Raw genomic sequence first — 15,327 nt, 5'->3', positions numbered from 1 at the left:
AGGGGCCTACTTCGAACAAGCGCAGATAACATTCACGAAGAGATTTACCCCACACATACGTGCAGACACATAGGCATTCTAGTGTGCACGCACAGAAACCGAGCCGTGGCAGGCCTGTCATGCAGCTGTCATGCAGAGAAAGGCAGCGGGAAACTCATCCAGTTTGGGCTAGAGTTCAGCTCGAAGCACAAAACATTCCCACTCCCCCTCTCACATGGCCAGAAAAGTTTCTACAAACAAACCCGATCACGGTCATCCCTGTCTGAGCCCAGAATAACATTCTCAGGGCCTTTACAGAAGCCTTTTGAAATAAGATGCATGGACAATGTTTTCCAATCAGTCTAACTCTGCTGCTTCCATTAAAGCCCGGAATTTCACTGCTTAAATAGACGCTCGTCTGATTTTACACATGAAGTGTGATTTCACTGACTCAGGAGGTGTAGCACTTAGCTTATTTAAAAAGCAGCACAATATCTTCCGAGGATCTAGTGAAGGATTTTTAAATGCTTAAAAATTTATAGTAGGGATCAGGAGAACTCACTTTACAGATGGTGGGCACTGAGTTTGAAAGATTTTTATCAGGCATGACAGAAATGAAAGATGTCCTTCACTTCCAATATGGTAATTTCTTGATTTTGAAGCTTGTCCCGTGTTAGGACCTAAGGCTCAGATCACTTGCACAATGCTAATTACATGTTAATCTTCATTACTTCTTCTTCTTCTTGTTTTGGCTGGTGTCTTTAAAAGTCACCATAGTGGATCATCTTCCTCTTGCACAGCAATCCCCTGCATGTTGCCCTACAGTACATCCATGAACCTCCTCTGAGGTCTTTTTTCAACATTCTTTGTTCAGTTTACCCACTATTACTCCTCCATCTCAACATTCCTGCTCAATCTGACCTGTCCCTAATTATTCCCATTATTTAGTAGAGTCTCTCACATATCGTCAAAATATCTGAAACTCTTAGACTAAAGTACCCTTTTTAACATGTATAACATAAAATCTAGTTGTCTGTTCAAGGGTCACGGTGGTTAAGCGGTTAGCATTTTTACTTCAGGTTCGACCCAGGCCGGGTCTCTTCTGCAGGTTCTGCCCATGTTTTGGTTCCTCCCCTACCAAAATCATAATGGGTCCGTGCTGTCTATGTTGGCCCAGAAGACTCATGCAAAATAAATTCTTAATCTGAAATATTTTACTAATCAGTTAATTAAGGGTTAATGAGTAATGCAAGAAACGTCATTCCACCAGAGTTCAATAATAGTTTTTCTAGTCAGGAATGTAGAAACTTCAGTACACAAAGATCAGACACAGATGATTAAATCGGCTGTAAAAAGTCTAGCTGCATTACTTCAAGTACTTTATTTGAAAGTAGAAATCCAGTCAGGAACAGTCAGGAACGAACTGTAATCTTGCCACAGTGAGCTTTACTGTGAAACAACAAAGAAGAATTTTAATATTCATCTTTGGGCACTAACTCCAAGGTTTGTGTATGATTGCATGACTCCTTGTGTTTCTTGTGGTTTTACTTTTTACTGTGTCACAGCCTTCTCTGTAATTAATTTGCTATGTACAGTGTTATTATTACTAATAATAGACTAACCTACAAACAGAGAGACGTACAACCATATGAGCCTTTTTGTATGAAATGGCAATTTCCCTTCAATATAAGAATGACAAGTGAGGAAGTATGCGTGTGTTTATCCCCAGCGTGCTTCCTTGTTTTGATTACACCCTTAGGACACTGTTCTGTCCCCACTGCAGATTGCAGCCCCCTGGGTCTCTGTCAACAAATGCTTCCTTGAACAAACACAACACACACACATCATACACAGACACAAAAAGCATCAAGCTATCACACCAATATGTTTGAGCATATTCTAAGAAATCGATTTTTATAACCCCAATATGCACAAGATTTTCACACGGAAACTAATAGAAAAGGCCAAAACAATGGATTCAACAGGCCGAAAACAGAATAAAGGATAACAAAACCCACCCACATTCCAGCTCAGGTTCTTAATATAGGCTGGCTGGCTAACAAGCTCCCTATTAAACAAACACATTTCTCTTCAGCCTCTCTCTCCCATTCAGCTCCACCACGAGTGGAATCCATCTTCCTAAATCAAACAGGAAACAACAAATGAGTCGACCATGTAGATGGGCTGAACCCGGCACACACCGACACATAAAGAGGAAGCTGCGTCGTGTTCAAACTTTCCTGTCTGCGCTGTTAGTATGTGCATTTTTTTACGGTGTCACAGCCAGAAACCCTCTAGGGTGATGAATTCATGCAGACAGGTGCTTAGATAAGCCAGAACGTGGAACATGGGACCTCCAACTAAACAAAGCCCCCCTTCCCCCTTAGACCTGCAACATTAGAAGTCAACACATTACAGGGGACAGAGCCTTTGAAGTGTTTTATATGCCTCTGGTTTATGTGAATATGAATAAAGAAACAGTCAGCTCTGTCGGCTCATAACAGTGGGGGCATTCAGGTTTACAGCAGTGATGCTTTTGAAACCACAAAACAAGCCAGAAAATAGCATCACTAGTTCAAGGAGTAGAGTAAGTATTTCATTTTTTTCAAAGCTCGCCACATAACAACATAAAAGGCCTGATGTCTTCTGATGGTACCTTTAAGTCTGACCAGCTTTTTGATGAAATAAAGTTAAAATGCAAATTATTTGTGTGGAAATGTCTGTAGGGACTGGCAGACTTCTGGGGATTTCTGAGGATCTTTTTGTAGACCAGCACAAAGTGAAGCATGAAAGTGATTGAACAGTGTCGCTCACATTGATGATGAGTGTCAGCTGCTCCCCTGAATGGTGTTTGATTAGCTTCTCCTTGTTGGCGGTGAAGAACTGAGGATCCTCCACATATTCCAAGGGAAAGTGACCTATGTGAGGTTCCTCCTCTTCTTCTTCGTCATCGGTATCAGACGAGAAAGGCGGCCTGTCATTCGTGTAAAGGACTCCATTCAGCAAGAACTGCACTGAGGTCGGCTGGGATTGGTTGGATGGAGGAGAGCGGCAGGCAATTGTGGAGGGGGTGAGCACTTCACACTGCTGTAGAAGGACCAGAGAGGACAACAGTTACTTACTTTGAACCAATAATTTATTTGTGTCTGCATGTTTATGACTACATCACAGGAGAAAATAATTATTTTCTAGTGAATCCCAAGATCCCACACATCTGACTATCTGACTGAAAGCGTCAAGCAAAATAAATGAGGAAATAATTAGGATACTCACTGAATGTCCAATTCCCACCACCTGCATGGTGACACTCTGTACCAGATCAAAACCCTGGCCTGTCACTGTGATGTTCCTGCCACCACTGTGACACACACACAACAGAGAGTCACATCTCAGCTGCGACAAAAAAATGTGTCAAATTCATACTGACATGCAAATACTTTGGGACCCTTCTCCAACACGAGACAGAGACAGGACAAGATAATAAAGCACACCAGTTTGAATACACTGAAAAGCCTCACATGTCCTCAAAAACATGCCACTGCCCTGTCACACTGAAGCTGTGCAATTTAGAGAACAATAGGAAGAAGACACTGAGGACAATATTACAGTAATGACTTATGCCTGTGACTGGGAATGCGAGGAGAACTCCAAAGTATTGCATGTGGAGATTTTTAATCCTTGAGATGTGTGTGGTGGTATACGTACCTGCGGAAGCTCATTTTGGGGTGGATGGAGGTGATAGTGGGGTTCCTCTCATAGGTGTATGTGGTGCTAAGCTCTGGACCCTCACAAGTTTTGTTCTCAAACTCTACACACACTGTTACTGGGTCAGTGTGTGCCTGTGAGGCAGGAGGCATGATGCATTCAATTGTTCGAGCTGTTTTCCTAATAAAAGAAAGAAAAGAAAAACAGGTAAACGGTGTAACCTCAGAACTTGCAATGTCTACAACTGTTTAATCCCCAAAATACTTCCAATTACAATTGAAGTCATATTGGCAGAGTTGCACAGAAGTCAAAAATCTGTTTTGGAAAGCATTAGGGATACAGGTAAAGGTGCTGAATTTTATGCCGGCTTCACTGTGCAGCCTGAATAAATAATTACTGTGTAGCTGCATTTGTTATCAGCTACAGAAAAGGGCGCTATTAATATGGGCAAAGCAAAGAAAGCTATTTAAATCCTTTGTGGTTTATTGGTAAGCATTCAAAGTCACAGAGAGTTTAGAACCACTTGAAATTTGGCCAGCTTAACAAAAGTTGCAGAAACTGCTTGACGAAAGTCGCACTCACTTAGTGATAATGCATTCCTGTGTTGTGTTGACCTTGACTTTAACCTCAGATCCAATGTTAAGGTGTTCCCCATTGATGGTCACTTTGGTTCCTCCAGCACGCAAGCCCCGCTCCGGCTCCATGGACAGTAGCTTTGGGATCTGCATGCAGAGGAAAGATATGGGACACTACTAACAAGAAATCACATTTATCAGTAGAAATCTGACAGCTTCTGTCACTGGAAAAGACAGGCTTAGTAAAAACTGCGTTTGTGCTCTATGATGCCTTTCTTGACAACAAATAAAACCTTTCCTTATCCTTTGAGGTTTAAATATTACGTCTTTACAGATGGGCTGAGACAGCTGCTGACTATAACAATAAATTAGTGAGGAAAACTGTGAAGACAGCCCACGCTGCAGTATGTTAAAGTGCTGCTGAAGCCAACAGGCATTTAAGGCCCAAGTAGCAGGACAGCTGTACTGTACTGCGGGTAAGAAGCAATAATGTTCATGCATACGCATGAGAAACTTCATGCACACGTAATCATACATGCACAAAAGCACCTACACACAAATAAAAAGCCTCCTTGGGCGAAGATGAATATCCCTGTCCGGCTCTGCAGCTACCAGCATCAGCATTCCTGCTCTTTTCAAACTTTTTATCCCCGCCGTGAACCTCGCCTCCAGGGAAACCTCTTATCCTCACTGACAGGATTCACTTCCTCAGTGCACAGGGATGGAGCAGACCTATTGTGTATTTTTGTTTAGGAGGGGGCGTAAGGAGGCAGATGTTTCCGTCAAGAGGTTTGAGGAAGGAGATGCGGTAGAGGCACATATCCTGTCTCCAGAACTGCTTCCCCTTTCTCTCACATCTTCTCCTGCAGTAAAACACCTCCCGACACTGACCAGTTCTGAGATGGATAAGGAAGCTCAGGAGGAGGTCCAACAACAGTCCTTACTATGTTTGTCGTTCTAGATTTTAAAAAAATCCTTATGTATCAAGAAGGGTTTCAAGATTGGGATGATTTCTCTGTGGGATGACTCACAAGGAGATCTGTTTGTAGAAGCTCCAGACATGACAGCTCGTTCCAGCACTGGATTGTAAAAAAAATTCTTTGTCTATAAACAAAGAGAAACAAATGGCTTACATGGGTATTTCCACTGGGTGAATACTCTTAGAGACTGAGAGACTGTGTGGGTTGAGGTCAATTAACACAATGCTGGCCAGCTCGCCTCGTCCGGTGATGAATTCAGAGCAAGGGGACATTCCAACAATCACCATATTTGTTTTTTCTGGCATTCAATGCTGAATGACAATGGTGCTTAGCTTACAGCTCACATGGATGTTTGAAGATTCCCACACACTAGCATTCCTCTGAATCATAAAACGCATCTGTTAACACTTAACTGACACACATGGGGAGGCTTTCCCAGTGGGGAAGGAGCAAAAAAAAAAAGGAGCATAGATGAAGAGTGTGGAGGAAGAGGCAGATAGAACAGAAAGCAAAAACCAGCAGGAGGGTGGATATCTGGAGAATACTCACTAAATATGAGAAGGTCTCCTTTGACTTCCCCATCCCACTCTGCTCCACATCCACTTGGACAATATCGCTCCTGTTATCTGCAGCCCTCCCAGTGACACACACCAGCCTGGGGACAGAACACCACAACAGAGGATCAGTTAATAAAAGAGAACAATATGAATAACAAGCAAAAAAAAAAAAAATGATGCTCACAATTTTAAATCAATAAACTCATTTGAAAAAAAAAAAGGAGTCGCTCAACTCAAATTGCAAGTGAGGGAAACCAATATAAGAATGAAAAAGGAGATCTCGACCTGCTAAACAAAGACACATAATTAATCTTGGGGAATAGTGTTATGAACTAATTCATCAATGCCCATTGCATTTACATAAGGGAATCCAATAAAGCCCTGGGATATCAGATATTAGGGGAAGTAAAGTTCAAAGCTCCTTAGACCAGATGTGTCTAACCACAGAGGAGATTAAGAAGCTGCCGTGGCTTGTACTCTTACCTCCTGGCTGTGATTATACCCTGTGCCATCAGTGCACACTCTACAGAGACGTCTCATATTAATGACATGGTGGTGTACTGAGGCACAGAGACCTACTGTTCTGGGACCTCACTGGGATAAATGTACCAAAGGGGGAACACAACCTTTATCGCCTCAAATGATCTCCTTCCAGCTTGACACCCTGTCGGTTTATTTAGTCAGGTGCCTGCTGCTACAGTGGTTATAAATTCTCAGCTAGCGATATATGATTGACAGAGGAGACCCATGGAATTTACATAAGTGCAGGAGCTGTGCTTAGTGTGGGAGGACCTGGCAGGACACACAGTAGATGCGGCTGGGCTGGGTCGGTCTAGGCTTGGCTGAGGTCAAGCTGTCGGGGCTTTCTAAATATCAAGCCTTAAACAAAGTGACATGTATTCTAGCATATAACAACCCTAATTAAAACAAATTTTCCCCTTTTTTCATAAGCCAGAATAGGTGTTAAAAGGAAACTAAAATAACCTGCAGTACCAACCATCTGTTGATAGCAGGGTCTACATTCATGCTCATTAATTACAGAAGCATCAGGTAAAGAATGCCATTACACTCAAATTACACTCCTCTCAGTTATGTGGCATGAGGGCAGAAGTGCACCTGTTTGGGAAAAAATGCATCGCTTCACATGCTCTAAATTAGAGAGGAAAGAAAAACAAGGACAAACAAAATGAAACATGACTATTCACAGGATCAAGCCTGAGGGAAATAAGAGAAATTGGAGCCTGAATCAGTCTCAACTTGCAGGGTAGCTTCAGGCTGGGAACTAAACTGTTATCAAAACTGTACATCATATTATATGATGTTTGCTATTGAACCATAATGTTGAGGATAATTCTGCACAGCAAAGACACAAAGTCATTTTTTCCTGTGAACTACAACACAAGGGGTTTTCTCAGCAGATAGATGCTATGATGAAGTCAGCCTGTACCATTTAAACTGAAACTAGGTGTGTCTCATAGTTTCAGGAAAGAGTTTAGAATCTTTCATAATCCGAACATGTCAAAAACATTTTAACATTGCCTTCAAACCTGCTCAATCTAAGCTGTCCCTCATCATTCCCATTATTTTTTAGTGCCTCTCACATATTCTAAAACTATATTTAATCCTGAGATGAAATTACCCCTTATAATGTCTATAACATCAGGTTAAGTTGCTTTTTCAAGGGTTAGACAGCATGGTGGCCTCTCTACCTTTGTCTCTGAACCACTCAGTTTGAGCCATCCCGCTCTCATTTCTAATCCTGTATATCCTGGTCACTCCCAATGAAAATCTTAACCTTTCTTAACCGATTCAGTTCTGCCACCTTCAGCTCCTCCTGTTCTTTTGTTCAATGTTGTGGGGATGGAGCTGGACTCCCTCAAGGTGGTGTCGGAGAGGCGGATGCTGTCCAAGATAAAGACAATGTTGGATAACACCTCCCACCCACTCCATGACATGTTGGTCAGTCACAGGAGCTCGTTCAGTGAGAGACTGAGATTACCGAAAAGCACCACTGAACGACACAGGAAATCATTCCTGCCTGTGGCCATCTCCCTGTACAACGCATCCACTTAACACACTGTTTGCTGCTACAACTACACATGTTTCTTTTCCAAATATTTATTTATAAGTGACTTATGTATGTATGTATGTATATATATGTATATATTGTACTATTCTTAGTTAGCGTATTGTCTGTCTTGTCTTAATGTTGGTTTAAAATGGAGCACTGTAACAAAAAATAATTTCCCCCAGGGATCAATAAAGTATTCTGATTCTGATTCTGATTGATTCTGATTACTACCATCTTATAACCACACATCATAGCGGGTCTCACTGCCTTCTTGGAAACCTTCCCATTTACTCTGGCTGCTATCCTTCTTTTACAAATCACCCCTGACACTCGTCACCACCCACTCCACCCTGCCTGAACTCTCTTCTTCACCTGTCTTGTACACTGTCCATTGCTTTGGATCCTCTCATTGAACACACTCTGTAATATTTGACTTCACACTGATAAAACACTGTAAAAAAAACACCAACAAAATCTTCACATTGGAGAACCTGGAGCCAGGAAACTGCTGCCATTTTTGTTTACAAAAATGTATTTAAACAATTAACAGAATTATCAAAACAGATGTTGAATAATTTGGAATAATTTCCTGTTGATTGACTAATCAATGCAGCTCCACTCGAAGTATATAACAATAACTTCTTATGGCATAATTAAATTTCCACCAATTAACTCAGATGAATTATTTTTAATCTTCTGCTAAATTAGACTCTTGCCAGTTACGAGACAATTAACTTCTCAGAGCTAGTGTGGCAGCAGTGACAGTACTTGCTATATATCCCACAGTGCCAAATGAAACAGTGCAGAAGAAAACTATGCAGCCTCCCGCATACACAATGCATGTTGCAACACTTCCATGTTTAATTTTTAGATATGTACCAACGTGTCCAATGTTCCATCGATGTGCAATCAGATAAAAAAGCATAGAAGTAGACTTTTGTAAGATATGCAGATAATGTGGTGTGTGCATGAGGGTGTATGCTGGACGTGATGTTGATGTGGTGTGATTCTACTCAAAGGACAGGCAGACTCCCTGCAGGAGCGCACAGGGCCTGGGCTGACCTCTGCTCTATATTCCAGCATTGCCCCACTGTGGAGATATTACAGTCGGGAGGGCAACATTTGTTCTAGCACTGAGATGTCTCTAATCATTTCCCTCGAGTGGCTGCAAAATCATCAACAATCCAGTCCGTATGTGTCTGAATACAAGTGTTTTCTGGGGCCGAGCTAAATGGACACAGCGACGGCCACTCAAGGTTCGTATGAAAATGATGAAAAGGAAGGGCAGCATGGAGGACCTGAGCCAAACATCAAGTGAAGCACTTCAATAAATGAGGTGTGCTTAGACTGACTGTGCCATTAATTAACATGTTGACACTGGGTGAGAAGAGCATAGCCTCTCCAGTGCTGCACATTTTCCTTTTGGCACACAGATGTGAACTTTCACCTTTCAGCACACGGGCAGACACCTGTCTCAACAGTCGTGGTAAATGAGGTCACATGCACAGGTGTGTGTATGCTGATGAGTAGGCTGTGTATATGAAGAGAGCAATACTGACGGCTGGCAAGGTCTTATGAATGAGGGGAATTTGAAGCAGACCTTCCTCATTCAGGGGTGTGGTGTGAATAGCTTTACATTGTACCTCAAAATTAAGTTGTGAAGGTGATGAGACAGGATCACTAATCAATCACCGGAGTGCCCCACAAGGAAGAAGTAGAAAAATGTCTGGTTTCGCATGCCTGCGCGTGTCTGTGCAAGTCAAATGTGCTGACACTGTCAGACGCACTGATGTGTTATGATTTGTCAGTGCCACTTCCAGCAATGACGACGTGCTGTCACAACAACCAGCCTTTGGAGCCAATAAGGAATGACAACATGGGATGAGCTCACCCCGGAGTGAAACGTGATTCGTTGTTTTCTACATGTGTGGTTTGGGGGGAATGTGTCAGGCAGTTGGAGTGACAGGTAAGACCCGCAGGTCACCCTAGAACTGGTCTTAATACAATGATTGGCTTCAGTGGAGCAAGACCAGATAAACAGTTCCATTCAGGGAACATTACAGATACGGAATGAAAGTTCGGATGTAATTGTCGAGTTACTGACTTTTCACTGAGTTCTGCTAGAGTCGGAGTCGGGCTCCTTCTGTCTCCATGGTGACAATGTGACGGTTCCTGAGCTTTGGAGGGGTGGTGATGGAGCCATTTAAAATGAGAAGTGTGCTGCATAATAATATTTGTGAAAATTAGCCTCATGAATGCATGAAAACTGAGCCACACGTGGACAGTGGGTATTTTAATTTCATGATTGGTGGGCCTATATAAAGCAGATCTAATCACTGTCACAGATCTCTGTGATGGTGATTAATTAACAAGAGGAAGTTTATAAACTGCCCCCTCTTGGATTGTCTTTAAATAAAAGTTGGTCAAGCACAAAATAAAAAGTATGGATTTCCTCTGCTGCCCTTGATGGTCTATTTCTGTTTCTTTTCTTTGTAGCACGCCAAATAATAGACCATTTTCCACCTGACCTCCTAGACGTTAGAACTAGGGTTATCTGGCCTGGGATCAAAAACTTTTACGTTGCTTTCATTTATACATTTGGCATGTATACAATGAATCCATCACTTTCATATGCTCTGGCTAATCTGTCGGTATCTAGAAATTTAAAACATTTTGCAGAAGAAAAGATAAAACCCTTTTCAGTGCATTCTTTTTTCTGAGAATTTGAGGCTCAGGTGTAATTTATATTTCTAGTTGTCGCTAAAATGGCTTCGAGCCTTTATAAACACCTGGAGATCTGCTGGGCAAACTGTTTCTAACTCGTCACCGTGAGATTACCTACATTTCTTTCTTTTTTAAAAAACTTTTGTCCTATTGTGCAAAATTCTTAAGTCTGCCCTTATTTCTTAACATTTTGCTTCCAAGGAACCAAACTATAATGTAATGTTTTTAGCAGGCTTTGTGAAGTCTTCTCTTTACCCATTAGCTGCTGTTTATTCATTTTAACACTGACCTATGAGACATTCAAGCATAAAAAAGCAAAGAGCCTATTTTAAATTGTGTCTTCAGACACTCTGTTACAAGAACTTGGTTGTAAAAATGATTTTTTTGTCAATTTTTTAAAATTTGAGCTTACAATAATATTGAAGGTAACACAATTTGACAGGCAAAAAAATAATACATTTTCAAGAACAAGCTGATTTCTAAAGCGACGTTAGACAGAAATTATCTGGAAGTATCTGAGAGTGATGTACAGCGTTTCCTTAAAAAATCTGAAGAAACTGAACAAGTAGAGAACAACAGAAGAAGTATCAGGCCTGCAAAATGATTTACAGCAGATGAGCAGCATCTGAAAGTCATGTTCTCAAGAAATAGAAAAAAAAAACAGGACCCAAGAGATGCATCTGGACTTTCAGTTCATTAAGCTACTGTTTGCTGAAGCCTCTCCGGAGGTATACTAGACTGAAAATCAGTGCAACAAATCTCATGAAGCCCATAAGACCGGTTCCAAATCTGAAATTTGGTTCAAATTGTCAAAAATATGTATGGAGGAAGTCAGGAGAGGGGCTCTGTCGTGGTTTAGCCTGTATTTCAGCCAGTAGTGTTACTTACAAAAGTAATCCAAAGAACAGCTTTGGATGTCTTTAAGGAACTATTGGGAACTATTCCTGAAACTATTGAAAAAAATATCAGGAAACTTGCTTAAGAGAGTTTAGGCTGTGGGGGAGCAAAAACATGCTTGTCTCTGGAGTCTTGGACAAAATCAGAATACCTGAAGAGAACCCATGCAAGCACAGAAAGAAAATGTAAACTTTACATACAAAAAGCACCAGCCCAGTCCATCGCAGGGCCAACACAGAGATAGAGACGTGCTAGAGACTTTGTTTCTAATAAGACATTTGCATTCTCATGTGTACCTATAACAGGTGATGTTTAAAAATGTTTGATGTTGCAGTCGATGTCTGAAAATGGCTTCTGTTTAGATAAATATGCTTACATGAATATTCTTTCCCACCTGGATTAGAGGGTTTTCAATATAGAAAAAAATATTTCCCAAAATCTTTTAAAGCATGGCACCCGTTTACTACTTTTTCATACTTTTCCCAGCTGAAGACATTCCAGTGTAATAGAGGTAGCTTCCACCATCCAATAAAAGTAGGCAGGTGTGACTGAATGATCTGATTTGAGGGTGTTTTAGCACACACAGTGTTCATGTCTGAGATGTCCATGTCAGGAGTCTTTCAGTAACAGTGAGAAATCTTTCCATCACTTGATCTCCGTGTGTGTCTATTTCAGCCTGCCATCCACCTGAACGCTCACCTGCCTGAAATCCTATTAGGTTACCATGACGACAGGTAATTGTCAGCTATCATCTCACAAGTCCTGACACTAACAATGGTGCATATTTCATCAGGGTTAAAAAAATAAATATAGATAGATAGATAGATAGATAGATAGATAGATAGATAGATAGATAGATAGATCTATATATATATATATCTATATATATATATCTATATATATATATATATATATATATATATATATATATATATATATATATATATATATATATATATATATATATATCTATATCTATATCTATATCTATATATATATATATATATATATATATATATATATATATATATATATATATATAGTTGGTGTACAGGGCAAGAAGTTCAGTTTTGTTATTTCAACATAGCAGATAATGTGAAAAGTAGTTAAATATATAAAAGATATAAACGAGACAAACTGATATGATTGAGCAAATTTACAGGGAGAGGCTGACATACACTGCAAACGTATGAATCATAATTCAGTTATATGTTGTAAAACTTACTCTGTGGAGACAGTGTAGAACTGAGGCAGCAGAGTACAGTTCACATCTCCTATAGAGACTCTCACTGCTTTAGCCCTCCTGCCCAGGTTCCTGCCCTGAACTGTCAGCAGGGTGCCTCCTTCCACTGGACCACTTAGAGGGGAAATCTGTCAGAGACAAAGTGAAAAAAGAAAATATGAGAGGGGAGAAAAAAAAGGCAGTGAAATTGGACAATAAATTAGAGCTCATAAGTAGATTACCGCCCTAAAAACACTCCACTAACGATGGGCGATAATGAATATGACAAAGAATTAGGAGAATAGAGGTGCCGTCTCTGATGCTGACATGGAGTGTGGCACACACACAGAGATAAGGGCCCATGTAAGTGTTCTTCTGCTGAAGACTGAGATCTAATTGAATAGACACACACTTTAGGTATACACACACACAAAGCAGACTCTTAACTGCGGTAGTCTGAGACTCTTCAGCCTCTAATCCTCTACAGCACATGCAAATAAAGAGCAGACTAAGAGCCCCCTTCACATCCCACAAGAGACAGAGAGAGCCGAGGTGTAGAGCACAGCAGAAAGGTGGATGAGTGGGGAGGCAATTTAGGGGACTGATTGTCGAGAGGAAAGTGAATGCTGATGGTGGTGGTGAGAGAGCAAAGCCTCAACAGGGGAATTAATGCACAGCACTATTCCCTTTCATCTGTTTTCCTGTGTCTGCTCTGTCAAATTCCTTAGTCCCATTTCTGCTGTTGTTCAGAGGCATACTCTCACGCATCATTTCAGCCCTCACTTTTGGTCTCTTAACTTTCCATTCTGGAGCCACAGAAAGAAAAGAAGAGGACTGTCACTTCTCCAGTCGCCATGAAAACTCAACTTTCTCAGATAACATCTCCAACGCCCAGACAGAAGCAATCTAGCATCATCTTGCCACTGTAGCATAGCTATCCCAGCAGTGCGCATGCTTTTCTGGATGTCCCTCTGGCTGAGCCGAGGTCACGGTGACCCCTCTGTGTTATTAGCCTGGCTCCGGCTCTATCTGAAACTGAGCTGAAAAATGAAAACAGCACTTCTGTTTGGTCTAGGTGAGAGGACAAGGCTCGGCCCTGCATTCAAATAATTCGAAACCCACAAGACTGACAGCACAGATAAATAAACCATATATTTCCTAGCTAAAATGGGAGGCGGTTGAGAAAAGAGTGAATGTGGTACTTTTATTATGGTGTGAAAACAAACTGTTGGAATCCAGCCCATTACTTACCGTATTTCTGTGAGATTTACACTGCAGGAAATGGTGCAAATGTTTTTGCGGTTATATTAAGGTTTCAGACATTAAGTGTGGCCACCCCGTGTCTACTTACACCAAGTATATATACTTCCTCTAACAAAAACATCACATTCTTTCACGCACATGTAATCCACAAACAGCATATAAATGCTTGTCCGCGCAGTTGTGCACACACACACTGTAGTATGTCAGACAAACACAGAAAAGCAGCAGGCAATATGCAGTTATTTATTATCACTATGCGTCGTATAGCGCGTAGTGCGTCCCTGCGGTGCCATTGAGACCTGACAGCAACATCAGCTTGCATGCTGTTCATTTACACCTCTTACAAGTCTGTGAGTCCTGATTTACAGCGCAAACTCTGCCAGGCCTCCTGGGAGATCACAGGGTGTGAATGTGCCTCAGCAAAAAGCTCCAGAAGGAAAGCTGGAGCTTTTAAACAAAATTACTCCACATTCTCGTATTCAAATGAAACATGCTCCAAATGTACATGCATGTATATAAACCTGCACCAAACAAACCAGCTACCTAATGAAATCCACATGTTTTCCTTTTCATTTTTGGGGGGGGATTGTTTTGAGGTCAGAGCTTTCATCTTCCTCTCCTCACTCGACTTCCTCTGCATCAGACTAATCAAGGAGGACGTGAGGACAAAAACAGGAAAAAGCTTCTCACTATACTGTACCCTTCTCCACCCTGTCTTTTGTCCAACTAGCTCTCCATCCTCTCTCCCAAACCATTTAGGTCTCACCCAAGTCCTTCTCTTCCTTCTCTTTTCATGTTGTGAGTGAACTATGTTTTGCAGTTCCTGTTTTGGTTGCCAAAGTACCTCTAATCAATGGATTTTTTTTTTTAATTCCTTGAACTAGTCTAGGTATGACATGAAAATAAAGAGCCCCTGGAGTTAATAATAAATGTCTCCATTGTCTTACGTCAATGAATTGAACAGAGCATTTTTCTCAATTAGGTGCTAAGTGGCAAAGTTTAGGGAATAATGAAATCCTCCTCTGTATTATTGATATTTTGGTGTGAGTACCTTGTGACAGAGATTGTACGTGACAAAGCCAGAGCGATGAAAAACATGTTTCATTATCTTAGCAGCACTGTCGCAAGGACTATATAACAAAGAGCTGCTGCAGTCTGAGTGTGTTTGAATGTTTGGGGAGAGCGGAGCTTTTTTTTTTCTATAAGCTGGAGGACTTGGGCTCTAACCCCTGTGGATTCTCTGGGAAAACACGGCTGCCAAAGCATTGCATCACTCACCCCACCGAACCACAACCCCAGTATCCTCTCTGCAGCCTGCTCTCCTGAGAGAGCCAGTAGGAGTGTGTGTGTGTGT

General features: G+C 41.3%; 1 protein-coding gene across 2 annotated transcripts in view; it reads right to left on the bottom strand.

The window, feature by feature from the left end:
- plxnd1 (plexin D1) overlaps nucleotides 1-15,327 on the bottom strand; it is a 73,518-nt gene that overhangs the window by 21,415 nt on the left and 36,776 nt on the right. The window contains exons 13-18 of one of the 2 annotated variants that reach the window (XM_086276688.1): nucleotides 12,714-12,859; nucleotides 5,789-5,894; nucleotides 4,267-4,406; nucleotides 3,685-3,864; nucleotides 3,253-3,337; nucleotides 2,794-3,063 (exon numbers count right to left, since the gene is read on the bottom strand). In XM_086276688.1, the coding sequence (XP_086132814.1) occupies nucleotides 2,794-3,063; nucleotides 3,253-3,337; nucleotides 3,685-3,864; nucleotides 4,267-4,406; nucleotides 5,789-5,894; nucleotides 12,714-12,859 (927 nt within the window). Of the gene's footprint in view, nucleotides 1-2,793; nucleotides 3,067-3,252; nucleotides 3,338-3,684; nucleotides 3,865-4,266; nucleotides 4,407-5,788; nucleotides 5,895-12,713; nucleotides 12,860-15,327 lie in introns of both variants that reach the window. The other variant, XM_086276687.1, reaches the window with a different exon arrangement.

The sequence above is a fragment of the Aulonocara sp. 'chitande type north' Nkhata Bay genome, linkage group LG20 (assembly GCF_057382095.1).
Source record: "Aulonocara sp. 'chitande type north' Nkhata Bay isolate Kocher_YH1m ecotype deep benthic linkage group LG20, A_spYH_male_GT1.1, whole genome shotgun sequence".
NCBI lineage: Eukaryota > Metazoa > Chordata > Actinopteri > Cichliformes > Cichlidae > Aulonocara > Aulonocara sp. 'chitande type north' Nkhata Bay.
The sequence above is the reverse complement of the archived record's forward strand: the minus strand, read 5'-3'. Positions and strand labels throughout refer to the sequence as shown.